At 39.9% G+C, this 23,897-nt stretch overlaps 1 protein-coding gene across 2 annotated transcripts; it reads left to right on the top strand.

Annotated features, from left to right (window-relative positions):
* Positions 1–494: 494 nt before the first annotated feature.
* On the top strand, positions 495–16,854 carry dnajc10 (DnaJ (Hsp40) homolog, subfamily C, member 10). Of its 2 annotated transcripts, XM_085435442.1 has the most exons (26): positions 495–766; positions 1,304–1,410; positions 2,370–2,626; positions 2,744–2,906; positions 3,058–3,108; positions 4,264–4,346; positions 4,583–4,714; positions 5,376–5,469; positions 5,621–5,698; positions 5,898–5,941; positions 7,299–7,364; positions 7,816–7,881; positions 7,962–8,051; positions 8,183–8,293; positions 8,376–8,490; positions 10,252–10,379; positions 11,791–11,907; positions 11,999–12,100; positions 13,513–13,573; positions 14,065–14,159; positions 14,853–14,986; positions 15,169–15,222; positions 15,353–15,500; positions 15,689–15,811; positions 16,295–16,402; positions 16,477–16,854. In XM_085435442.1, the coding sequence occupies exons 3-26, from the start codon at positions 2,417–2,419 to the stop codon at positions 16,486–16,488; spliced, it is 2,385 nt and encodes a 794-aa protein (XP_085291568.1). In that variant the 5' UTR covers positions 495–766; positions 1,304–1,410; positions 2,370–2,416; the 3' UTR covers positions 16,489–16,854. The 2 variants fall into 2 exon arrangements, with proteins under 2 accessions (XP_085291568.1, XP_085291567.1); XM_085435441.1 differs by having other exon boundaries at positions 495–1,410.
* The last annotated feature ends 7,043 nt before the right edge of the window (positions 16,855–23,897 follow it).

Genomic DNA, 23,897 nt, shown 5'->3' with positions numbered 1-23,897 from the left:
TTTTATCTCATAATTCTTTTCCGGACACTGAAATTCCAATTGGAAGCATTGGGATCGCACATCCACCGACGAACGAACACACCATTTGCGTGAACGTCATCAATATGTGGCAAATACTGTTAAATATTTGTCACTTATTCTACAGAAAACCAAGAAGTATCCGGTAGCTAGAGTTCTGTTATCAAAATAAAATTATAACGCTAGCTGGTGGGTGGAACAGGCAGTGTTGGGGAGTAACGGAATACATGTACCGCCGTTACGTATTTAAAATACAAAATATGAGTAACTGTATTCCGTTACAGTTACCGTTTAAAAAGGTGGTATTCAGAATACAGTTACTTTGTTGAGATAAATGGATTACACGGCGGTATTTTCCTGTTTCATATTGTCGCGGGTCAGGACTGTTTGGGTTTTGTTTGACAGCTACGTTCTGTTGTTCCAGGTGGCAGCGTTACGGTTGCCATGGTTACAGGGTGACGCTCTTTCTCTGAGTGTTTCCTGGGTGAGAGAGTGGCTTTTTGTTGTTGTTGTTGTTGTGCTAAGCTAATAGGCAGAATGCTACTCTAAAGAATGTAGCCTCATGGGCAGTGTAGTCCGTGCTGCAGGGAGAATGGACTGCCATACACGTTATGGGTCTGTGAGCGCGAGGAGGGAGAAAAAGGCGAGTGGAAAAGTACGAGTTGTCATCGAGCAAAAACAGGAGCTGGAAGCATGTAAATATAATAATAACCACTGCAGCCAAGAAGAGTGCCTGACGAGCCCAGTTGTAAGTAAGCTATTAAGACTCGACTGTAGGCTGTGTTCGTGTTTTCCTCCGAAACAATAAGTTCCGTTGGAGCAGCCTTTCAACGCCTCTCTCTGTCTCTCGCTAGCAAAGTTGACCCACACAACAAAGTAAAGCTAGTTTTTGGCTACGAGCCCGACACAGACCCGAGGTATTAGTCAGAGGTCCCTTTACTAGGGTTCGGAGCCCTTCATAAATCACAGCAATAGTGCATTCACGTAGTTGTAAAAAGCATGATAATATATTAAGTAATCCAAAGTATTCAGAATACGTTACTCTCATTGAGTAACGTAACGGAATACGTTACAGAATACATTTTGGGGCATGTATTCTGTAATCTGTAATGGAATACATTTTAAAAGTAACCTTCCCAACACTGGGAACAGGCCATCATAAACAGAATAACACAATGAAATTAGATTAACGAGTGGCTTTCTGAACATACATAAAGTTTTAGTTTTGTCTGTGTGAGACTCAGAGTGTACCGTTTAGCTGCACGACCTTTATTGTGAAGCACAGTAAGCGGAAGCAGCTTGGGCTGTTGTGTGCAACTTGATGCCGGGTCCGAGCCGGACGCTGATGCGGATCTTCATCTCCAGACTTTTGGAAGTTGGGACTCTTTAAAGGTAACAAAGCCGACGCATTAAAATTAATATTGAAATGTCTGCTAAATATTACATGAATATTGGCTTTTGCTTCACCAATAAGACAGCAAACAGCTCCGTGTCGCAGTGAAGCTAACGAGCTAGTTAGCTGAGCAAGTTGTAACAGGAATAACCACAGGCGTGTTAACAATGCATGTACTTTGATGTATCGCCTTTTTGGCTTCGTCTACTGTATCAAGAAAAATATTTTTCACTAGGCTTGTTTTTCAGAATCTTCTGGAATTTTGATTAAAATATCTAAGTGCTATTATTGCTATTTATTTCTCCCTTAATCTCGTAAACAGTTCCCAAATCTACATGGATGCTCTGTTTCTGATCAAGAATAGAGAAATAGAGGCTTTTACTTTGAAAGCTACCGTTTATCAAATGTAATTACCATTTAATTAAAAGGCAGCTTCGTGGAAGCAGATGCAGCTTTCATTTAAATTTTTGTTTGTGTAAGATGTAAAATTAAATATGTTGTAGTATGTTCATTTTTCTCGAGGAAAACTGTTGTACCATAAAAATAGGCGATCCTCCTGGAGTGACCCTGAAAACAGGGAAGAAATCTGCGGATATCAAAGCAACTGTTTGAATAGTTCAAGGTGCAGGAAACTGCAATGCAAAAGACAACGGTGTAAAAAAATGCTCCTCTTTCTTTTATCTGCAGACCACTTGTCCTTCCAAAGCCTGAGGCCATATAAAAGTAGAGATAATGCTTCCATCCTTTAAGCCAATCCAAACAGGCCACATATGTAAACGACACTCCTAAGGTGACATGCTGGCTCTCCTGTAGTGACTGTATTTGTTTTTTTTTCTTGCTGTGGAAAGAAGCTGTTTGCCTCACTTACTGTGATATTAGTGAGGCAAGGGGATGGTAATGGCTACAGGGTTGGGTGGACAGGGTATTTAGAACTGATCTTTGTGTCTTTCTGCCCCAGTTCCTTTAGTTGCGGCTGCTTGTTGACTCATTGAAGGAACATTCCCGATGGCGCACAGGGTTGCCTTAAGGGCCCAACACCCTCGGTCCATCTGGCTTATGGTGCTGCCGATGCTCCTCACCGTCCTTTTGGTGGCAGTTTGGGCAGAGGGCCAGGACTACTATGAATTGCTGGGAGTCAGCAGGGAAGCGACGACCAAAGAGATACGACGGGCCTTTAAGCAGCTGGCGCTCACCATGCACCCTGACAAAAACCCTGTGAGTTACACGGACAAACCACAATCCAGAAACACAAAAAAATGACACAGTAATTCTCTGAAATCTGTCGCGTCTCTATGAAACCCTGACAAAACTGATGCTTATCGACTATTTCAGGGTGACCCCTCAGCCCACGAGAAGTTCCTGCAGGTCAATCGTGCCTATGAAGTTCTGAAGGATGAAGACCTGAGAAAGAAATATGATAAATATGGAGAAAAAGGACTGGACGAGCAGCAGGGCGGACGCTATGAGAGCTGGAACTACTACAGATATGACTTTGGTAAGTAACCAATGGGATGTTACAACACTTGAATGTTTTTACAATTGTTTGTATAGAAATCGTTTTATGAGGATATTGTAAAAAGAAAAGAATAGCTAGCTCTGCTGTGAACAAAGAGTTGTTCAGTATTTAAGTTCGTCTTTCTGTCCAGGTATATATGACGATGATTTGGAGATCATCACGCTGGACAGTGGAGACTTTGGTAAGATATAAAACATATTCTGTTTTTGCTTTAGTGTACAAATGAGAAAAACCTTCATCCTTTTTCGATTGTTTGATGTTTTCCTTTCAGAAAAAGCCAACACGTAAGAACTATGTAAATTTAAAGATTTCTCAAATTTATTTTGATTGGCTTTTGAAATCTTGTTGTTCTTGTTTAATGACAGACATCATACATTGCATAATTAACTTCAGAGGTGTCAAACACATTTTAGTTCATTGTCATACAGAGCCTGAGCTAATCTTAATTGTGCTGGAACAGAAAAACAGTGCAATGGCCCCAAACAACCAATCAACCCACCAAACAAACAAACTGTTTGTTTGTTCTTGTATAAAAACATTTTAGCACATTCTCAAATGTTCACATTTAGTTATCCACAATGAGCAGTCTGAGAGGACTGAAGAAAAATTATTTTGTCTGAAAGACAAAACACAGTACAAAGTCCAAAATCTAATCTGTAGTTCTCGCCCCTCAGTCTTATGTTTGACATCCCAGACGCACATTTATACACTTGTAATTACTATGTGCGGTTCCACACATTGTAATTGTAATAGTCCTACCCACTGTCACATAGACATCAGGTTCCATTCTTTCATGACGGATGTCTTTGTCTTCTTCTGATTTCAAATTCTCTGCTCATGAGTGAAGAGGCTCTCAGTTGTTTGTCTTGCATGCTGGATTGGTTCTAAAATGTTTTTTATCCTGAACTTATTTCATATCTTGTCATCAGACACAAAGAGCCTAATCTGGAAGTAAACCTGTCAGCAGCAAATCAAATTGAAAACACAAAGGGAATGTTTAATGGTTTTCTTGTTTGATTTTAGTTTTGGGTGAGCTGCAGGGTACAATTCAAACTTTGAAGTTTGGGAATGGCTGGTCCAACTCCAGAGTAACTGCTATTTGCTGTCTGTTTTTTTTGTGTGTGTATATATGTGCCGTAAACCTTTTTTCCTGTAAGTCTTCAGACCTTAGCATAAAGCAGAACAGCTGTGCAGCTTTCTCCAAACTGTAGTTTTACCCCACTCTTATCAGTGGGAGCAACAGTAAAAGGATTTCAAAGGCACCACGACACAAACACCGTGTGAGAAACAAGAGCGTAAACAGGTAGTGACTGACGTGTCTGTGTGTCTGCTTCAGAAGCAGCAGTGAACTCTGGAGAAATCTGGTTCATCAACTTCTATTTCCCACGATGTTCCCACTGTCACCAGCTGGCTCCGACGGTAACACTACACAAGAAACACACTAAACACACATCCTCAGTCTTGCACCCTTTTATGATTTTGTTTTCTTCTGTGTTATATATGCATCTGTTAGAAAAACATTCCTGGTTTTGTTAGTTTCTTGCTCAAGTTGTAACTTGATAATAATCACATAGACAGAGTTAGACTCTGTGTCAGACAGAGTGAGTTACTAAAATATGTACGTGTCTGTTTGCTTTGACCTTTGCATGTCACAGTGGAGGGATTTTGCCAAGGAGATGGATGGTGTGATCAGGATTGGAGCGGTGAACTGTGGAGACAACAATCATCTCTGCAGGAGGAAGGGCATCAACAGCTACCCCAGTCTGTACATATACAGATCAGGACAGGTGTGTTTGCTGCTTTTTGTAGCAAAAATGGATATAGCTCAACTTTGAAAAATGAATGTAGTACATGCACATACTGAGTTAGCTCAAGCACCTGAACACTACAAACCTGAGCAGGCACCAAGTAAAAGTTTCAATCGAACGTCGATAAATGAGTTTAACAGACTCATCAAAGTAATGACAAAAGCTTGAAACCAGTTGTATACAGTTACCAGTGTTAGTCCATAATTGAACTTTTCCTATGATAGGCAAACAGCTTATTTATCCTTTGCCTCCTTTGTTTGTTTACACTAAGCAAAAAGTGCATGTTAAGGAAAATCAGTGAGTACGTTCTCATTCAAGGGTACATTTACTTCAACTACTGATGCTGTTGGAGAACCGTGTATAGCTTTGATTGCACTCTGTTGTGGATGCGGAGACAGACAGATGGAGACCCGACAGCCGAGTGGTTATTTCTGTTAAACCTCTTTGATGTTTGCTGCTTGAGGCACATGTTTAGTTGGTGCATTGTAATGTCACTTTTCCGCTGATGAGTTTGTGCATTCACACATTCACAAAGTAAAACCCAGACATAAAAGTTTGCGCTCACTGTTTGAAAGCTTTATTTAACATGTTCCATGTTTTGTTTCTTATAATTTCTTATCAATTCTTTGCATTTCTGTAGAGACCAGAGAAATTCAATGGGGAGCGCAATAGAGACAACCTGGTTCGCTTCTCCATGCAGTTCATCACTACAACCATCACTCAGCTCTGGCAAGGTGAACTACAACCCGCGACCACACTGAGATGAGCTAACTTTGTGTTAGCGAGCAGTCTGGCTAAACTTTCAGTGAAATACAGTCTGTGGAGAGTTTTTCTGTTGTTCGAGTTTATTCCTCATCCTATACGTACTAATGTTTTTTTTTCCAGGTAACGTGTTCAGCGAGATAGAGAGCGCGTTCTCCTCAGGGCTTGGCTGGCTGATCACCTTCTGCTCTGACAGTGGAGGTAACACATGTGCACAGTCAGCTTTTTTTTTGCATGCTAACACACACATACACACACATACAAGACTCTTTATGAAAAGACAGGCAGATGTGTCACAAATCAGTCTACATAACCATGTGCTCTGATACGTGGACACACAGAGTGTACTGGTGTTATCAAGCTTGTTGTTTAAAATAAATGGTGTTTGTCTCTTTTTCAGATTGCCTGGAGCCAAGAACGAGACAGAAGCTGGCAGGAATGTTGGTGAGACAACAGCAGTAATGTTTTTACAGCTGTTTATCACAGAGACATGCTGTGTCTGCTGAATAAATGAATTCACTTTAAAGATTTGAGCCAGTAGAGCATTTTATAAAGCCATGCAGGGAGGGGCACGCAGCTTTGGTTTTCAGTCTCCCACACCCATGACTCTTACACCTGAAATACCCACTCAGAGAAATGCTTAAATCCCACCAGACACACTGCAGTGTGATTCAGAAGAATCCCTGAATCTGCTTTGTGCGCCACATCACTTACATAAAATATTTTTTATGGAAGTTGCTTCAAGCTGCACGGAGCAGATAAGGAGGACAGTAAATCAGGCATAGAGAGAATCTAGTCAAATTATAAGGCCTGGTGCAGACCACATGCTCTGCTTCTAACGATCATTCAGATTTTATGTCATTTGAAGCTGTGTGAAGAACAGAACAAAACTGCTTTAGAGATGTGATATCACAGACACACAGCAGGTGTGTTTTATGGGATTGGTTAAATTGGCCCTGGATGGATTTAGAAATTTTCAAACACTTGAAGAGGTCATTTTTTTCCTCTAAAGTACTTGAGAAGAGAGAAAAGTCAGAGAGAGAGATTTTGAAATGACAAGGAGCAGGGGCATCTTACTACACGTAAAACGGCTGCAAAAAAAAGATGTACAGGCAGAGCACAACGGTCAGCACAGCACAAAATTTGGGTCCTTCGCTCTAGTTAGCGGTCAGCGCAGCGCATGTCGCGTCCTATGTGAAAGGGCCTTGAGGATATATGTCACTAATAATGTTAACACTGTCCTACATGAAAGACAAAGACAAAAAAAAGGCTTAAATGCTAAATTCTACTTATGTGAATGTGTCACCAAAGAGACCGTGTGTCTAACCACAGTGTTGCTGTGTGGCTCTTTATATTTTTCAAATGATAAGCTTTATTTGGGGCTGATGAATGACAGGCAAATGTTTTCTCTGAGGGGTTGTGTGTCATCTTCATGCATTTGTCCTCTAACCTTTTGAAGTGAGGACGTACTTTGGATTTCCAGCTTGTCATTCCAATCTAATAGCTGCGAGGAACAGCCTTGTAAATGATGTCTGTGTGTGACCGACAGACCTATGACAGTTAGTGTCGTCTAGGCAATTTGATTGAATCCTATAAAGGTAGCTCACTATCCTCAAGTTATGTTTCATTTGTAACGTACATTGTGTAATGTTAAAAATCTTTTAAAAAAATCTAACTTTTATTTGTAGTTCTATCATGACAAGTTTATTAGTAGCTGTGATGCTGATGTATGTGTTGTAATAAATACTACAGCGCCTGTTTGATCTCTTTATAACTGCTAAGTGTTTGTGTCTGAATGTAGGATGGTCTGGTTAAGGTGGGATGGATGGACTGCACAGCAGATGAACAGATCTGTGCAAGTTTCCAGGTAAGGGTCAGAAGTACTATAGTAATGGTACTTGCATGAGATATCTGTGTAGTTGGGTTTATATACAATGTAAGTGGGAGTATCATCTGCAAAGATGGGGGTAAATGGTTTCTACATAGTGCTTTTCTACTTTACCTCAGCACCCAAAGCACTTTATACAGCATGCCTCGTTCACCCTTTTTTCCACACATTCACACTCCAATGAGACAACAACGTGGTGTTCAGTATTTTACCCAAGAATAGTTTGACATGCAGACTGGAGCAACTAGGGAACAAACCAAACCTTCCAATTAGTAAATTAGTAGATGACCTGCAATACCCCCTGAGCTACAGCCAGGAGGGAGGATGATATTTTGTCAACACATAGTGCTCTGCTTAGAACTGACTTTAGACTGATTTAGTTATTTCCAGCAGTATCGCCTGCTTGGCTAATCTTTCTGTTGTGTTTCAGGTGACCAGTGGAGCAACTGCTTTATTCCCACCTGGAAGTGCTTTGAATAAACCAGACAGTGTACTTGTAAGACGAAGAACACACTACTGTCTGTGCTAATACTGTGTATAGTACTGGAATACTGACTCTATGTGTATGTGTTTCAGTGGCTGAATACTCTGGACAGTAAAGAAATTTATAATCAGGTCATCAACCATCTACCTGATTTGGAACTTCTCACCAGCGACAGTTTCCAGGTATTCTGACTCCAGATGCACAGTCCACCTGTGCATAATACAATTACTTGTATTGTATTACAGCGCAATTCAATATAATACAGAAGTACAATGTAAAATTGTTCTGATGCAGTGTAACTTGTTTCGTCCAGAGTAAATTGGCCCATCATCGCTGGTTAATCAGTTTTACATTTGGTAACAAAAACTCTGCCTCCAACGAGTACAAGAAGCTACAAGCTTTCCTCCGAAATGACCACATACAGGTATCTGTCTATCTGACTGTCTGTGCGTGTCTCTGCATGTATCTGTCTGCCTGCCTGTCTGACTGACTGTTTGTCCTTCCAGGTTGGCAGAGTGGACTGTATAGCGGACTCAGAGCTGTGTCAGTCTCTTTACATTCATAAACCCTGTATGGCTGTCTTTAAAGGACTGGGAATCCACGACTTTGAGATCCACCATGGTCAGTACTACATTTGCATTGTACTGGGCTCAAAATGTGGTCATAAATATTTTGTACTTGTTAAAAAGATTTGTATGTGTAAAAAAAAATTTGTGCATGCGTAAAAAAGATTTGTGTGTGTGTAAAAAAGATTTGTGTGTGTGTAAAAAAGATTTGTGCGTGCGTAAAAAAGATTTGTGCGTGCGTAAAAAAGATTTGTGCGTGCGTAAAAAAGATTTGTGCGTGTGTAAAAAAGATTTGTGCGTGTGTAAAAAAGATTTGTGTGTGCGTAAAAAAGATTTGTGTGTGTGTAAAAAAGATTTGTGTGTGTGTAAAAAAGATTTGTGCGTGTGTAAAAAAGATTTGTGCGTGTGTAAAAAAGATTTGTGCGTGTGTAAAAAAGATTTGTGCGTGCGTAAAAAAGATTTGTGCGTGCGTAAAAAAGATTTGTGCGTGCGTAAAAAAGATTTGTGTGTGGACTTAGCCAAAAAAACCCCTGAAAGTTACAACTACGAATTTTGACCCTATTTTTCTTCCTTTCATCTGATTGGTGAATGTCATGTCAATCACAAATGTAACAATCCAATCAGAGAACAGATGGGTTTGGCTGTCGGAGGGGCGCTTTTTTTGAACTGCAGGTCTTTGAAGGGAATAAATGCCCTTTTACATGCCAACCCAGCGTTTTCCTTCATCACCACGAAGGAAAACAGTCTGTGGTCGTCCGAGTTTGGTGATTTTTGTGTCACAGGACTACGTGTTTAATACAGGGACTTCCACAGCCTTTTCAACAGCGCTGCGGACGCAGGGGGGGCAGTGTTTTGGAAATGACAGTCTTCATTACAAAGCTTTCTTCGTTATGAATTAGCATACATGTTTTTATTGAACATTTGAAGAACTAGCAAAAAAACCAGAAACTCTTGTAGAGGACATAAAGTCAGAGATAGAAAAGACAAGGAGCAGGTGCATCTAGTACAGGTAGAGCTGCTGCAAAAACCCACAGAGCCCAGCAGCCAGCAACAAATTCTGGATCCTTTGCTTTTAGTTAGCAATTAGCATTAGCAGCACATCCTGCGTCCGATGTGAAAGGACTTTTATGCTGCGCACTGTGACTCACAGCAATGGTCCTGGGTCAGCCCTGACTTTGTGCTAAACTAATCCTAAAGTAATAATGGTATTTCTAACCACTGACATACCACAACTTTATCCTTTCAACAGCTGCTGAAAGTTAGGGGACCTAACTGCTATCGGATATTTATATAGAGATTACCCTTCAAGGACCTGCAGTTCAAAAAAGTGCCCCTCCGACAGCCAAACCCATCTGTTCTCTGACTGGATTGTTTAATTTGTGATTGACATGACATTGACCAATCAGCTTAAAGGAAGAAAAATAGGGTCAAAATTCGTAGTTGTAACTTTCAGGGTTTTTTTTGGCTAAGTCCACACACAAATCTTTTTTACACATACAAATCTTTTTTACAAGTACAAAACCGATTTACAAGTACAAAATATTTATGACCACATTTTGAGCCCATACATGTTGCTCTCCACTTGCATTTTATTTGTTTAAATTAGTTTGAATATCTCTGCATGTTTGAGGAGGACATGTACGTCTTGTCCAACTAGCAGTTTGTTACAAGGTTACAAGGATAGAGGAGTTCCAAAAAAGGGCTCATGTTATTATTTGAGGAGCCAGTTTGCTAAGGTTGGTTGAACAATGGCTTATTAAGTTAATCCGTTCAGAGAAGGTTTGCTCATCTGCATTAACTCGTGTGTTTTGTGTAGGCAAAGATGTGTTGTACAATATTGTGGGTTTTGCGAGGGACAGCGTTCGAGCTTTTGTCACCACTCTGGGGCCGGACAACTTTCCTTCAGACAGAAAGGAGCCGTGGCTCGTCGACTTCTTCGCTCCGGTTTGTATTTGACTACTTTAATCACAATTATGATGTTGTGCTTTATCTTTTGGTGGCAGATTTTCAAGTAGGTGGTTATTTTAGTGGTTAAAATGATTTATTAAGCTGTGACCTCAAAAGTGAACAACAAACTCTTCCCTTATTTATTTATTTACATTTGATTCACTACAAAAGAGTTTGTAGTTGTTGCATCTAAATCTTTTAGTTTTAGTTGATTAAATATTACGAGATTATAGTAGACTAAACCTAAAGTTGCTTCAGTGACTAAAATACAAAGTGTAAACCACTTTGGAACAACCAGTAAATAAATTGAAAAATATATCCATACTGTTCTCTTTCTTCTAAGCGTTGATATTTATGTTATATTTGGCTGAATGCGATTGAGAAGTTACACACAGCTGTGATAATGTGACAATTGACTGTAAAACATTGATAAAAGCCAATCGATGAGGCAAGTTACTCTTATCAGTCCAGATTGACTCACATTGATTGCATTGTCTTTTAGACGGAGTTATTTGCAAAGCTTTGGAAATCTGTCACAACACAAAATCAGGATCAAGAGTCTGAAAGTGAAAAAAAATAAATTTGAAACCCAAAAAAAGAAGTTAATGAAAACAAATAAATTATTTAAAATAAAATAATTATTAAAGAAAAAAATTGTATTTTTTTATTTTTTAAATATAAAAAATATCAGAATTTCACTTTGAAATAGCTTTTGACCCTGATGTAGCTTCACGTGACTGCATCCAGTCTGAGCTGGACTGGGATCGTTTGGAGACACGTCTCCCACCAGGCGAGCTATTTGTGCATTCTTCAGTTGCAAACAATATTCAATGCAATCACTGTTATTTTTTATTTATTTTATAATTGCAGGGTTTGACAGTTTAATACTATCTTTATTCTAGTGTGACTGAGCTATGAGCTAAGGGACCAAACGTAGCACAAGAGTAATCTGCTGGTTGCGCCAAATGTTTTTGGCACTGATGATGCAGCCAGTCAGAGTCCTTGTTTAACTTCAGGGCTGGTGGTGGTGCTACACCTACAACACAAACAGTCACTAACTCCGAGGCAGATATGGACCACTTTGTTGGGAGCATTGTGAGCTTGTAAGAGGCAAGAAAGACCCTGAAACACTGAGAACGCTGTGTGAACAAGGGCTAATTAATCAAGCTTTGTCAACCGTAGTAAAAACATTAAAAACCAAAAGTGAGAAAATGGGAGTTAAAATCAGTTTTAATCTATTACCACTTTGTGAAAACTGAAGTTTGTAAATAGCACTAGTTAAAAACCAAACTACTGACGTGATAACGACCACCGACAGCCTAAATCCTTGGTAGCTCAGATTTGAACATTGGGTAAGAATTGTCGTTGCTACTTATTAACCTCACAAACATTTGGCTCTTGCTTGCAGTGGTGCCCCCCGTGTCGAGCTTTACTGCCGGAACTGCGAAAAGCTTCAATCCAGCTAGCTGGGCAGATGAAGTTTGGCACTTTGGACTGTACCATCCATCACAACCTCTGTTCTAGAGTAAGCACACACATCCGTGTATATTGTTGATTTTTAAGCTTAAGGCTAAAATGTGCCGACCAATTAGTAATTTACTTTTCTCTTTTTTCAGTATAATATTCAGGCTTATCCCACCACAGTGATCTTTAATGGTTCTTCTGTGCATGAATATGAAGGCCATCATTCAGCTGATGGCATCCTGGAGTTTATACAGGTACTACATCAAATACAACTGAAATGGCTCCTCTTTGCCTGGATTTTTGTCATCTGTACACCGTTTGGTCAAAATGTACCTTTAAGAAATTTACAGCTCCAGCTGTAATGAGTAATCTTTTTCAAATGAATCAGTAATCTAATCAAGTAATCGGATAAGAAATACTTGAGTTTCATTTATGAGCAATAATAAAAACTCAAAAGAGATTACAGGTCTTTCAGAATGAACTGCTCATTGGTTTCCATTTTGGAAATTGCAATATTTTAAAGTTTCACTGCATGTAAAAGAAGAAACCCAGCTAAACCCTTTAGCTGTATTTGCATACCATATTAATTTCATTTTTTTTTAAGAAAACGCTTTCTTAAATGCAAATATATATATATTAAACACATTTTTATTGGCTTGTGAAAAAAAGCTTTTATTTTTATATATTTAAATATTAGTGCAATTTAATTGATACAATATTTTATATTATTTCACTTTAATCTGAAATGTTTTATGAAAGCACTTGACGTTTATATGGTTTTTTACACCCCATGTCCCCCTTTAGACTGATCCCTGTTTACTGCAGGTATTGTTTCCATCTAAAATAGGACGGCTGCTGTCAGCCTTCAGAGAGCTGAACACGGGTTCGGACGAAGTTAACGGGTCATCTGAACATTTTAATACAACTTCTGGAGATTTACTGCAGATTTTTCTGTGTAAAACAAACAGCGGTGGACGGAGCAGCTACAAACTTTGCTTTTCTTTACGTCAGAGTTTGATGATCGGGTGTTTTGATGAAGGACTCCCGCTCGCTTTCCCCCACTAAAGATTAATGCCTTTTACCATTGGTGATCACAGGAACAGCCCTGCTGTTTACGTCACTAGAAACATTTTTCTTTCATTCTACCTGAGCTCAATGTCTCAGTAACGGCTCCGTCTCTTTGCTCTTTGTGGTGTGTAAACAGACTCCGGGTCCACGTTAAACTGCCAGCATCATCATCATTGCTGCTGTTGTGTTATCAGTGTTTTTGTTTAAAACTGAGGCCTGAGTGGGCTGAATGTTGTCCGACTTTTTATTCACACGCTGCTCCTAAACACATTTATTCTGAAGGTTTGTTTTAGTCACACCTGTGTTAAGCGCTCACGTTTACATCGTTTAACACATCAGTGCAATACAGAGCCGTGCATTAACCAAAGCATCGAAGCAAAGTTTGTGTTGAGAATTTTTTTATGATCAATTTTTTTTTATTACTCAGTGAATCATTGCAGCTAAAGGGCTCATCACCACTGTCAATATTATTACAAAATAACATTTGATGCATAGTATAATTTTTTTTCATTGCTGTTTTCCTTTGGTTGCCTTTGGTCTCAAAGTGGAGTATTTAAAAGACAGTGAGATCACAAAGGGCTTCTTTCTATCTCTGCAGGACCTGGTTAATCCATCGGTCCTGATTTTGGATCCTTCAAGCTTCACAGAGAAAATTAAAGGTAAAACCTGCTCCTGACAATAATAATGGATTGCATTTATATAGCGCTTTTCGAGACCCTCAAAGTGGTTTACAATTCCACTATTCATTCACTCTCACATTCACACACTGGTGGAGGCAAACCACTGGGGCAGGCTGACAGAAGCAAGACTGCCGCACCATCGGCCCCTCTGGCCATCACCAGTAGGCGGTAGGTGAAGTGTCTTGCCCAAGGACACAACGACCAAGACAGACAGAGCTGGGGATTGAACCGGCAGCCTTCCGGTTACAAGATGAGCTTCCTAACCCCCTGAACCACGGCCGTGACAATAAACTGCTTCTTGCACAAAGGGCTAGTTGCAAAGACTTTGAACAGCACTGTTGTAAAAGAACTTGACAGCTGCAATTGCTGTTTTATGAAAACTACCCATTCCCATCTTTCAGTTTAAAGCACCATAGAGGCCGGATTATTAAAGTTAAAGTCTAACACAGTGGTCTGTTTCTCTGCTGCAGGTCGAGATGAAGGACAGATCTGGGCGGTAGATTTCTACGCTCCCTGGTGTGGTCCCTGTCAGGCTCTGATGCCTGAATGGAGACGCATGGGCCGGGTATAACTCACTTTACATGTGCCATATATAGACCATAGACACAAAATGAAAGAACACAAGAAGGAGAGCTGTATAAACTTTAAAGGTCATCTAGCTGCTTCACTCTACTGTCACCTGATCAGTAAACTTCAGTAACCCTGAGCCACTGGAAGCTCGAGCCATGACACGGCCTCCAGCTTGTTCTGCTGTTGTATGCTTTAGATGAACCTTAGTAGACACTTTTTGTATTTTGTTTTCAGAATGTACAAAGGTCTCAATTTGCCATTCATAATTTTCCTGCTCTCTCTTTGATAGATTTGTTTCTGCAGCATGACCTGTCCTTGACAGTTAATGGCATATTTCTAAAAACTGAGCTGAGATTCTTTCCTTTAAACCCATATTTATTGTATAACATAAGCTTGAATGCGATTTATTAAACAGTTAAAATAGCCAAATTGTGCCCTGGTCCAAAAATATATGAACCTTAAAGGAAAGAAATTCAGTTTAGATGTCAGTTTTAAAATTAATACCTATGACTGAATCTGCACAACTCCACAAAACAGTGAATTTGTGAAGAAAACCAGGAACATTGGGATTTTGTTTATGAGCCTAAAGCAAGTGACAGAAATCAGCAGATGAAAACAGAGGGTCAGGACTCAGCTAGCAGAAGGAGAGAGCAGCCTCTAACCTGACGCCGTCTTGGTTTCCATCCAGCTGCTTTCAGGTCAGATCCTGGTCGGTTCGGTCGACTGTCAGCGCTTTCAGTCGTTCTGTCAGAGCCAGAGTGTGAGAGCATACCCAGAAATCCGCCTGTACCCTGGAAACAGCCGGCAGCCAGATCGCTATACGTATGTAACTCACTTTACATGCTCAGATGTCGGGAAATGAATATTCCCAGGAGATGAGAATATGGATATGAGTTTCATCACAACATCTCAGATGATCAGAATTATTTGTTTTACATTCTTACATCTTCTTTTTACTTAGATTATTGATTACTGATTTCCTTTTCGCCTGCCTGTCTCTGTAGGAGTTATAATGGTTGGCACAGAGATGCCCATTCACTGAGAACATGGGCACTGAGGTGAGATGCAAGTTGCCTTTTCTTGTCTTTCTGTATTTCTTTAGGGTTTTTCTTTCTTTCTGCAGTAAAAGAACCAATGAAATGGGACGTGTACAGTGTTAATAGTTGAGTTATTCTCTTGTGTGTACAGTTTTTTACCCAGAGCCTCTGTGGACCTTACTCCAGAGACCTTCAGATCTCTGGTTCTGTCAGGTCGGGATCACTGGGTCCTGGACTTTTATGCCCCCTGGTGCGGACCCTGTCAACACTTTGCCCCGGAGTTTGAGGTCCTAGCTCGGGTGTGAAAACTTTGCTTCTCTGCATGAATCTTGTTGCTTTTTTTCTGCAGTGACTGATGAGACAAACCGAAAGTAAACTTCTCCAACAGACTGTGGGACGAAGCACAAATTAAGAGTTTCTTAAAAGTATGGTTTTCTTGTAGTCAAGAGTCCTGCAGTCATGCTTTTTGTGTGTGTGCGATTGACAGATGCTTAAAGGCGAGGTCCGGGCAGGGAAGGTTGACTGTCAGGCTCATTATCAGACCTGTCAGTTAGCTGGTATCACCGCCTACCCAACTGTCAGATTGTACCCATACCTGGGAAAAAAGAGGGTAAGCACACACACACACACACACACACACACACACACACACACACACACCGTGACTAGCACTGTCACTTCAGAGTAAGAATGTTCTAGGATTAGACTTCATGGCTGTAGCCTCTTTTTATTTTGTAAAAGTTGTGTTGCTTGCCATGTTTTTCTCCATGCTTCAGTATTTTATGTTTGTTTTTATTTTGTTTTGGTGAATCTGTCTTCTCCCAAATATTTTTGTTAATTAGGAATCAACTCCTGATTTTTCCCCATTCTAACATTTTGTCCATCAAATACCATTTAAAAAAAAGTAAAAGCAAGGTTTATAATCTAATGTTTTATATTCATCACCAAAAAAAGAGCTCAGTTTACTTTTATAAAACAAAAGAAAAGCAAAAAGCACAGCCTTCATCATCAGATTTGATGGGAAAGAATCAGTTATGGATTGACTTAATAGTGGAAAAGATTATAATGTGTGTGTATGTGTGTGTTCTGACAGCATGAACAGAGTGGGGAGCATATCAATAGCCGAGACGCTAACGTGATCGCTGACACCGTCAGACAGCGGCTACAACAGCTGTTGCCACGGTTACACAATAAGCCAAAGGTAAGTGCCGGTTAACTTCAAGCACAAATCAACCCAGCCGCTGAACTGGAGTCTGACACGTTTGTATGTTGTAGGATGAGCTGTGATGGAAGCGGGCGGTACTGTGAGGAAGATGAGCCACCTGATTGGTCAGGTAGAGACAGAAGTGAATTTGATTGGCCCAGCAAGATGATCAATCGGTCAACACTCCTTTATAGAAGCTACAGCTGGAACACTGGGACCGACTGTTACCTGCTGTGCTGAATGTACTGAACACTTCTGCCTTGTTTATGTTTGGTTTATAATTGTCTCCATTGTTTCTATTTACTCTATGAAGTAAAACTTTGGGACACTGTGTATTGATCATGTTACTGACACATACACACACACTCACCGATCCAATTGTTGACATAGTGTTGTATTTTATTGCTCATGTAAAAACAGTTTGAGAATAAAACGGTTCGTTTCTGTTAGATGTGTGTGCATCCCTGTGAGTTTTACAACCATCCCTGCAGGTTAAATTCAAAGTATACAAAGATGTTGACAAGATTCAGAAAAAAGAAATAATCACAAAGTATTAACTCTTTCAATTACTTTGTTTTTTTCTCAAGCAAAAGTGCCAAGCATTTCAATCTCATGGTTTCTCAACACTGTTGCTTTTCTGTGTGTCAAACTGAGTTTTTGGGGATTGGATAGGGGTGCATCCAGAGGGACATGAGGTGGCAATAGCCCCGCTGAAAACATGATCGTCCACCTCAATGCTCTGTATGGACCCCAGAACGTAAACACACAGCTGTAGATGTTTTCTTAGTTATTCACACTTTGACCAGCAGGTGTCACTGTTCACTCACTGTTCACTCACTGTGTCATCTGGCTGAAAACTGTAGGAGACAGGAGCTTAAGAAAAGTTGGATTGACAAGATAAATACGTGCAGACAGGGTTTATAAAGTCTCTGAAAAGAGCTCAGAATATATCAAGGATTGGGTGCCCGCTGAAATCCTCAGTAAAAAAAAAAGGTTTATACTGTTAATGCGTTAAAGTTAATTAGATCATTAATTACTTGTTATATGTAATATGTATTCCCACAGAAAAAACAAACAAATAAAACTGATGCATTTATCTTATGCTCTTGGAAATTTTACACAAATAAAAAACAAAACAAAAGCAACAAACTGTATTGAAATAATTTGGAGCTTTTTAATGGTTTGTAATGGCTGTGTATCTTAAGAAGGGCAGCAGGTGTCACTGTTGCTTCTCTGTGCAGTGACTTCCCCAGAAAAGAGTTGATCAGGAAACAGAACCTGTGCACTGATTCAACTTTTGGAACACGGGCTTATCCACAACGGACCTGAGTCACATTACATTACCATGAGAACATTACATTGTGTCACGGTTCTGTATTATGTGGTCTGAAGAAAACTAATCTACTATACTCAGTGTTGGGGAGTAACGGAATACATGTACCGCCGTTACGTATTTAAAATACAAAATATGAGTAACTGTATTCCGTTACAGTTACCGTTTAAAAAGGTGGTATTTGGAATACAGTTACTTTGTTGAATTAAATGGATTACACGGCGGTACTTTCCTGTTTCATATTGTCGCGGGTCAGGACTGTTTGGGTTTGTTTGACAGCTACGTTCTGTTGTTCCAGGTGGCAGCGTTACAGTTGCCATGGTTACAGGGTGACACTCTCTCTCTGCGTGTTTCCTGGGTGAGAGAGCGCCTTTTTGTTGTTGTTGTTGTGCTAAGCTAACAGGCAGAATGCTACAGGTATAGCTCTAAAGAATGTAGCATCATGGGCAGTATAGTCCGTGCTGCAGGGAGAATGGACTGCCATACACGTTATGTGTCCGTGAACTCGAGGAGGGAGAAAAAGGCGAGTAGAAAAGTACGAGTTGTCATCGAGCAGAAACGGGAGCTGGAAGCATGTAAATATAATAATAACCACTGCAGCCAAGAAGAGTGCCTGACGAGCCCAGTTGTAAGTAAGCTATTAAGACTCGACTGTACACCGTGTTCGTGTTTTCCTCCGAAAACAATAAGTTCCGTTGGAGCAGCCTTTCAACGCCTCTCTCTGTCTCTCGCAAGCAAAGTTGACCCAGACAACAAAGTAAAGCTATTTTTCGGCTATGAGCCCAACTCGGAACCCGCCGTATTAGTCAGAGGTCCCTTTACTACGCTTCGGAGCCGTGGACCTTCAGTAACAATAATAAATCACAGCAATAGTACATTCACATAGTTGTAAACAGCATGATAATATATTAAGTAATCCAAAGTATTCAGAATACGTTACAGAATACATTTTGGGGCATGTATTCTGTAATCTGTAATGGAATACATTTTAAAAGTAACCTTCCCGACACTGACTATACTATACTCAATAAATTAAGCTGTAGATAGCAGCTGGTCTGCTAACCTTGTGAACTGAAGCCTAAAGTTCATCCATGCCTTCGGTAAGACAGAAAAAGGTGGTGATATTAATGTTTCTGTGCATATAATTTTCATCGAATCTGTCTCTGATGATCACACTGGGAAACTGGCCAGGTTCACATTAAAGATTTCTTGATGATAATGAGAAACTCTTCTTTGTCTTCTGTAGCAGTAGGTGAGAGTCTACCTCAAAAGTAAAAATCTACTAAGCAGCAGTGATGCTTATATCTGGCTAATTTGCACCATAGTGTAAAAGATGAATGTAGCCTCTGGCTCTGAGAAGCAAAGCCAATTCAGGTAATGCCTTTTAATGGCCACCAGGGGGGGATACCTGTTGCATGAAAAACCCTGTAGAAGTCTTTGGGGAAAGGGCTCTCAGCTCTGACTGCAGTAAGCACTTTCCTGATGGGCTCACTCATTTTGGTTCATACCTAATATAACATTATTTCCATTTTATACATTTTGGTCATTCTAAGAGTCAGAAAGCAGGATTAACTGGATATACGTCTTGGCTAATGACTCATGATTTTTAAGTTGTTAGCTAACAAACGTGCTTGCTGGTTCCAGTTTGAAAACGCCAACACTGTGATGTGATGACAGTGAAAACTTTCTTCTCAAGGAGTTCACAAACCAGTGACGTCACAGTAGCTACACCCATCTAAATCCATGTGATTCGTGAAGATTATTCTTGATTTTGCTGATAACCTATTTGTTTGGCAACAAATCACATCTTGGGCATAACCAACAATTAATCTCATCCCAGTGGGAATGCGAATTTCGCAGTAATCCATCCAGTTGGTGTTGAAAACAGAAAAAAGGTCAAACATAGTCCTGTGAAAAAAATATTTTCCCAGGGCTCTGTGCGGCCCTGTGAAAGTGCATGCCATGATTCAATTGTTTGTAGAACCACCTTTAGCAGTAATTATAAGTAAGTTGAAGTAATTGCTTCTGTAGGACTTTATCAGTCTCTCATTGTTGAGGAGGAATTTTGGCCCGCTCTTCTTTACAAGGTCCCACTACAGTATTTGAGCTCTGGACTTTGACTGGGCCACTGCAACACCTCGATTCATTGATTTTTCAGCAATTGTGTTGTAGATTTGAGATGTGCTTGGGATAACTGACCTGTTGCATTACCTCATATGGGCCAAGTTTAGCTGTCAGACAGATGGCCTCACATTTGACTCTAGAACACTTTGGTTTTGGTTTGGTTCATGGTCAACTCAGTGACTGCATGGTGCCCAAGCCCTGCAGCTGCAAAACAAGCCCAAATCATCACCCCTTTACCATCGCCACTGACAGCTCCTATGAGGTGTTTGTTTTCGCTGAATGCTGAAAATGTGTTAAGACACCTGAGAATGCTGCACACCTACAAACTGCCAAAACTTCTGATTTTATAGAGTTGTTTTGATTAGCAGGACCTGGTTGCTACTTACCTTATGCGGTAGATGAAACGTGAGAGGATCACTGAGGTTAGCGTGGTTCATTTTATGGGGGACATGAAAATTAAATTACTTTATGTGTCCATGTGATCAGTGACACCTATAAAAAATATAATGCTAGGCATTTGTGTTTCAGGTCTACCTTTAGTAATTCACCTGTTACACAAACCTTACACATTATACTGTTGGACAGCATCACGTCCCTCTCTATATAAATCTGTATATAATTACATACAAGTGTAACCATCAGACATAGAAATTCTCACAGTCTGGAAAAGACCAATAGTTAAAATGTTCTCTATTACTGTAATTACCTAAATGACCTTAGATACTTTCCACTTGAACATTATTAGAGGAGGACATTTCTATGTAGTCCCCCCCTTTACCTCTTTCTCTCTCTCCGTTTTGTGGGCAGTTGGAGGTCAGCATTGACGCAGCACTGCTCCATAAACCACTGGAATCACTTACTGCGTGTGCATTCTATTGTTTCATTATGTGAAATGGAGCAACAAGTTGGACAAACACTCGCTGAGTTATTGTGGGAACCGACCTGGTAGTCCTGTGCGTGTGTGTTTTGATGATGATGTCAGATTACTTTCCGTGTTGGACGCTTGGAGATTTGGCTGGCCATATTTGAGTTGGAGAGCACCGCTTCCTGTGACGCTGTGTGCTGCATAGAACAAACTTTTACATGCCTTATCACAATGATTAACACACAAGAGAAAATCCTGCCAGAGTAGCTCTGTGTACGTTTAAGCTGTTTAATTTTAGCATTAAATAACATCATTAAGAGAAAAAAGATTCCACATTTCCATAATCATTTGTTGATGTTGTTAACACTGGAGAAATTTCATTTAACCTTTAACACCACCAAGTGTTAAACAAGACCCTGAAACCCCTATTAGCACAACTCCAAGACCACTAAATTTAAGACAACATCATGATCTGAAACACAGGAAAAAAGGATTGGACAGAAAAAACAGCGCATATATCAGACCAAATGAGGGATATGTATAATACTGGAATGAACTATAACTGAAGCACTGGTACTGGATGAAACCCTGTTAAAACTAGTGCCCCAACACCAACAAGAAATAGTGGCCAAAAAAAATTCAGAGAAGGTGACTAACAAACAGATATTTAGCCAACTATGCCAAAACATCACAAGATGGAAACACACTAGGGCTAAAAATAATAACTAATCTGAATCAGGACTGCAACATCAAAAGGTTAGAAGACCAAAATATTTGTAAAATTACAAAGTTCTGGTTGCTCACTGTCCAGACTGTCCTGTAGTTTCAAAACAAAATTTTTGTTGATTGAACTGAAATATCTAAATTAGAAAGTAAAACACAGGAAATTTTCTGACATTTAATTGTTTGTCTATTATTTTCTGTCTATTACAGTTTCGGTGTAATATGAATGGCTGTGGGGGGGGGGGTCTTTATTAGCAGAAAAAAGCTGTAAAATGTCTGATAATATAACTTAAAGTCCAAAAATGTATGTCCTCCATCATATTTTCCAAAGCTGTCTAGCGGGCTGGATTGGAGTCTTTGCTGGGTCGATTCGGGCCACCGGGCCTCATATTTGACACCGTGCATCAGAGAGTCTGATAAAACCCTAACCCATTATTGTTGGGTCTTTACCTTACAACCAGACCCCAAACGGTCCCAGTAGATGGCCACCCCTCCCTGAGCTTGATTCTGCTGGAGGTTTCTTCCTGTTAGAGGGTAGTTTTTCCTTCCCACTGTCACCAAATTCTTGCTCATAATATAATTATTGGGGTTTTCTTTGTATTACTGTAGAGTCTTTACCTTACCATACCAATCACCTCGAGGCAACCACTTTTGTGATTTGGCACTATATAAATATTATAAATACTATATTATATTGAATGTTGATAATATTGTATCAGTATCAGTGAAGCTATAGGAAAAGCTAGGGCAAAAACACCCTAGGATATGGCAATATACCAGACTACATCAGATTCATGTTGCATAGAAAAAAAATGAAAAAGGGTTAAAACATTGACGAGAAAATTGACCAAGCTAGCACTGAAACGTTGTCAAGTGCTCTTACAAAACGGGCTGAAATACAACCAAATATTTGACAGCACCAGATGTGATGACACATGAGAAAAGCCAAAGAAACATTTCTACTTGTGCTTTTTAGTTTTATTTCAATGAGTGTTTAAGAACTTGATGAACAGATGTTGGGGGGGAAAAAAAAAAAGGATTTAAAGCAGCTTTAACTTCTGTCAACAAGGTCGGCCGGTGTCAAACTCTCTGCTGTGTCAGCACTCAGGAACATGAATAGAAGCACTCAGCCTCCAGAAACAGACTACACCTTATCCCAGCACCAGGTGTGTTTTCAGTCAGGCAGTCAGCTGAAGTCAACACGGAGCACAGACCAGAGAGGACAAGAGCGTGGAGGACTAAAGCGGAGGAGGATAAGGAGGTGTAATGGCAGTAAATCCATGAAAACATTTTCTCTTCCCTCTCATGGAAACTGCAGCTGAGAAAACACTGCTGGAAATTAGTACTCAGGAACTACTGGAAGCAGTACAAACACACACACACACACACACACACACACACACACACACACACACACAGTGGCTAGTTCATGCGGCTACTGGTCTGCTTTGTTAAACTTTACTCCCATCAATAAGAAACACTGAAATTCTGAGAGTTCAGCTTTATTGCTTTTAATCTGGTGTAGTTCAAGGTGGTGAAGCCCTATATGAGCCTTTATGGTATGAATCAGCCTCAATTTTAAGGCCGATTTTTAAAACAAAACAAAAAAACCCCAAAAACAGACACACTCCAGCTTATCTTGTCTAAATGTTTAATGGTTCACACTGCTACGAGAAGTCCAGAATTCAACATATCAGGGTGTTAGTACAGAGTAGTGTGGCACTGAGTGTTAGTGTGTTTACATGAACAGAGTTACTGTGCGATAATGAGAATACTGTTTATTTGAGGCTGTGTTCAGACAGCAGCAGCAGCAAATTGCAGTTCAATTAAAAAAAAAAAGAAAAGAAAAAGACTTTGCTCACTGATCACATCTGTCAGAGTAGGGACAGCACAGGTGGGAATGGTAACAGTTTGGATGGCTGCTGTGACAACAACAACAAAAAAAGTTTTTCAAATGACTTTAAAAGTAGAGGTGATGCTCATACATTTTTCAGATGTAAGAGATTAACATCCAAGGAAAAGTCTGCAAAGCCTGCCATTCCTCTGAGAAGAAAACCACAAAACACACACACAAAAGGGAATGCTTAAGGCAAATGACGCCAACTTACCTTGGTCACACGACCAACAGTAGAGTATTTTTATTGTCAATCTGTGCAAAAGCCATTATTTTATATGCTTCATCATCATTATATCCATTCCCCAGATTTTGTGGCCAACCCAACAGCACATTATGTCAAGGTAATGCACTTCATGTGTGCTACATGTCAGTATATAGTATGTGAATATCATAATGGGAATACGTTTTTACTTTGCCTCTTGCACAAAGTCAATGGCTGCGTCCACAGAGAACTCCAATAAAAGCCTAGAGTTTAGTCGCAACAAAAATAACGTGTTACAAAGTCCCTTTTTTAATATCTACCTACAATTTTAAACGAGAAATGTTAAAA

This window comes from Copadichromis virginalis, linkage group LG16, assembly GCF_057382275.1.
Source record: "Copadichromis virginalis isolate Kocher_CV1m ecotype Utaka linkage group LG16, C_Virginalis_male_GT1.1, whole genome shotgun sequence".
Classification (NCBI taxonomy): Eukaryota; Metazoa; Chordata; class Actinopteri; order Cichliformes; family Cichlidae; genus Copadichromis; species Copadichromis virginalis.
The sequence above is the reverse complement of the archived record's forward strand: the minus strand, read 5'-3'. Positions and strand labels throughout refer to the sequence as shown.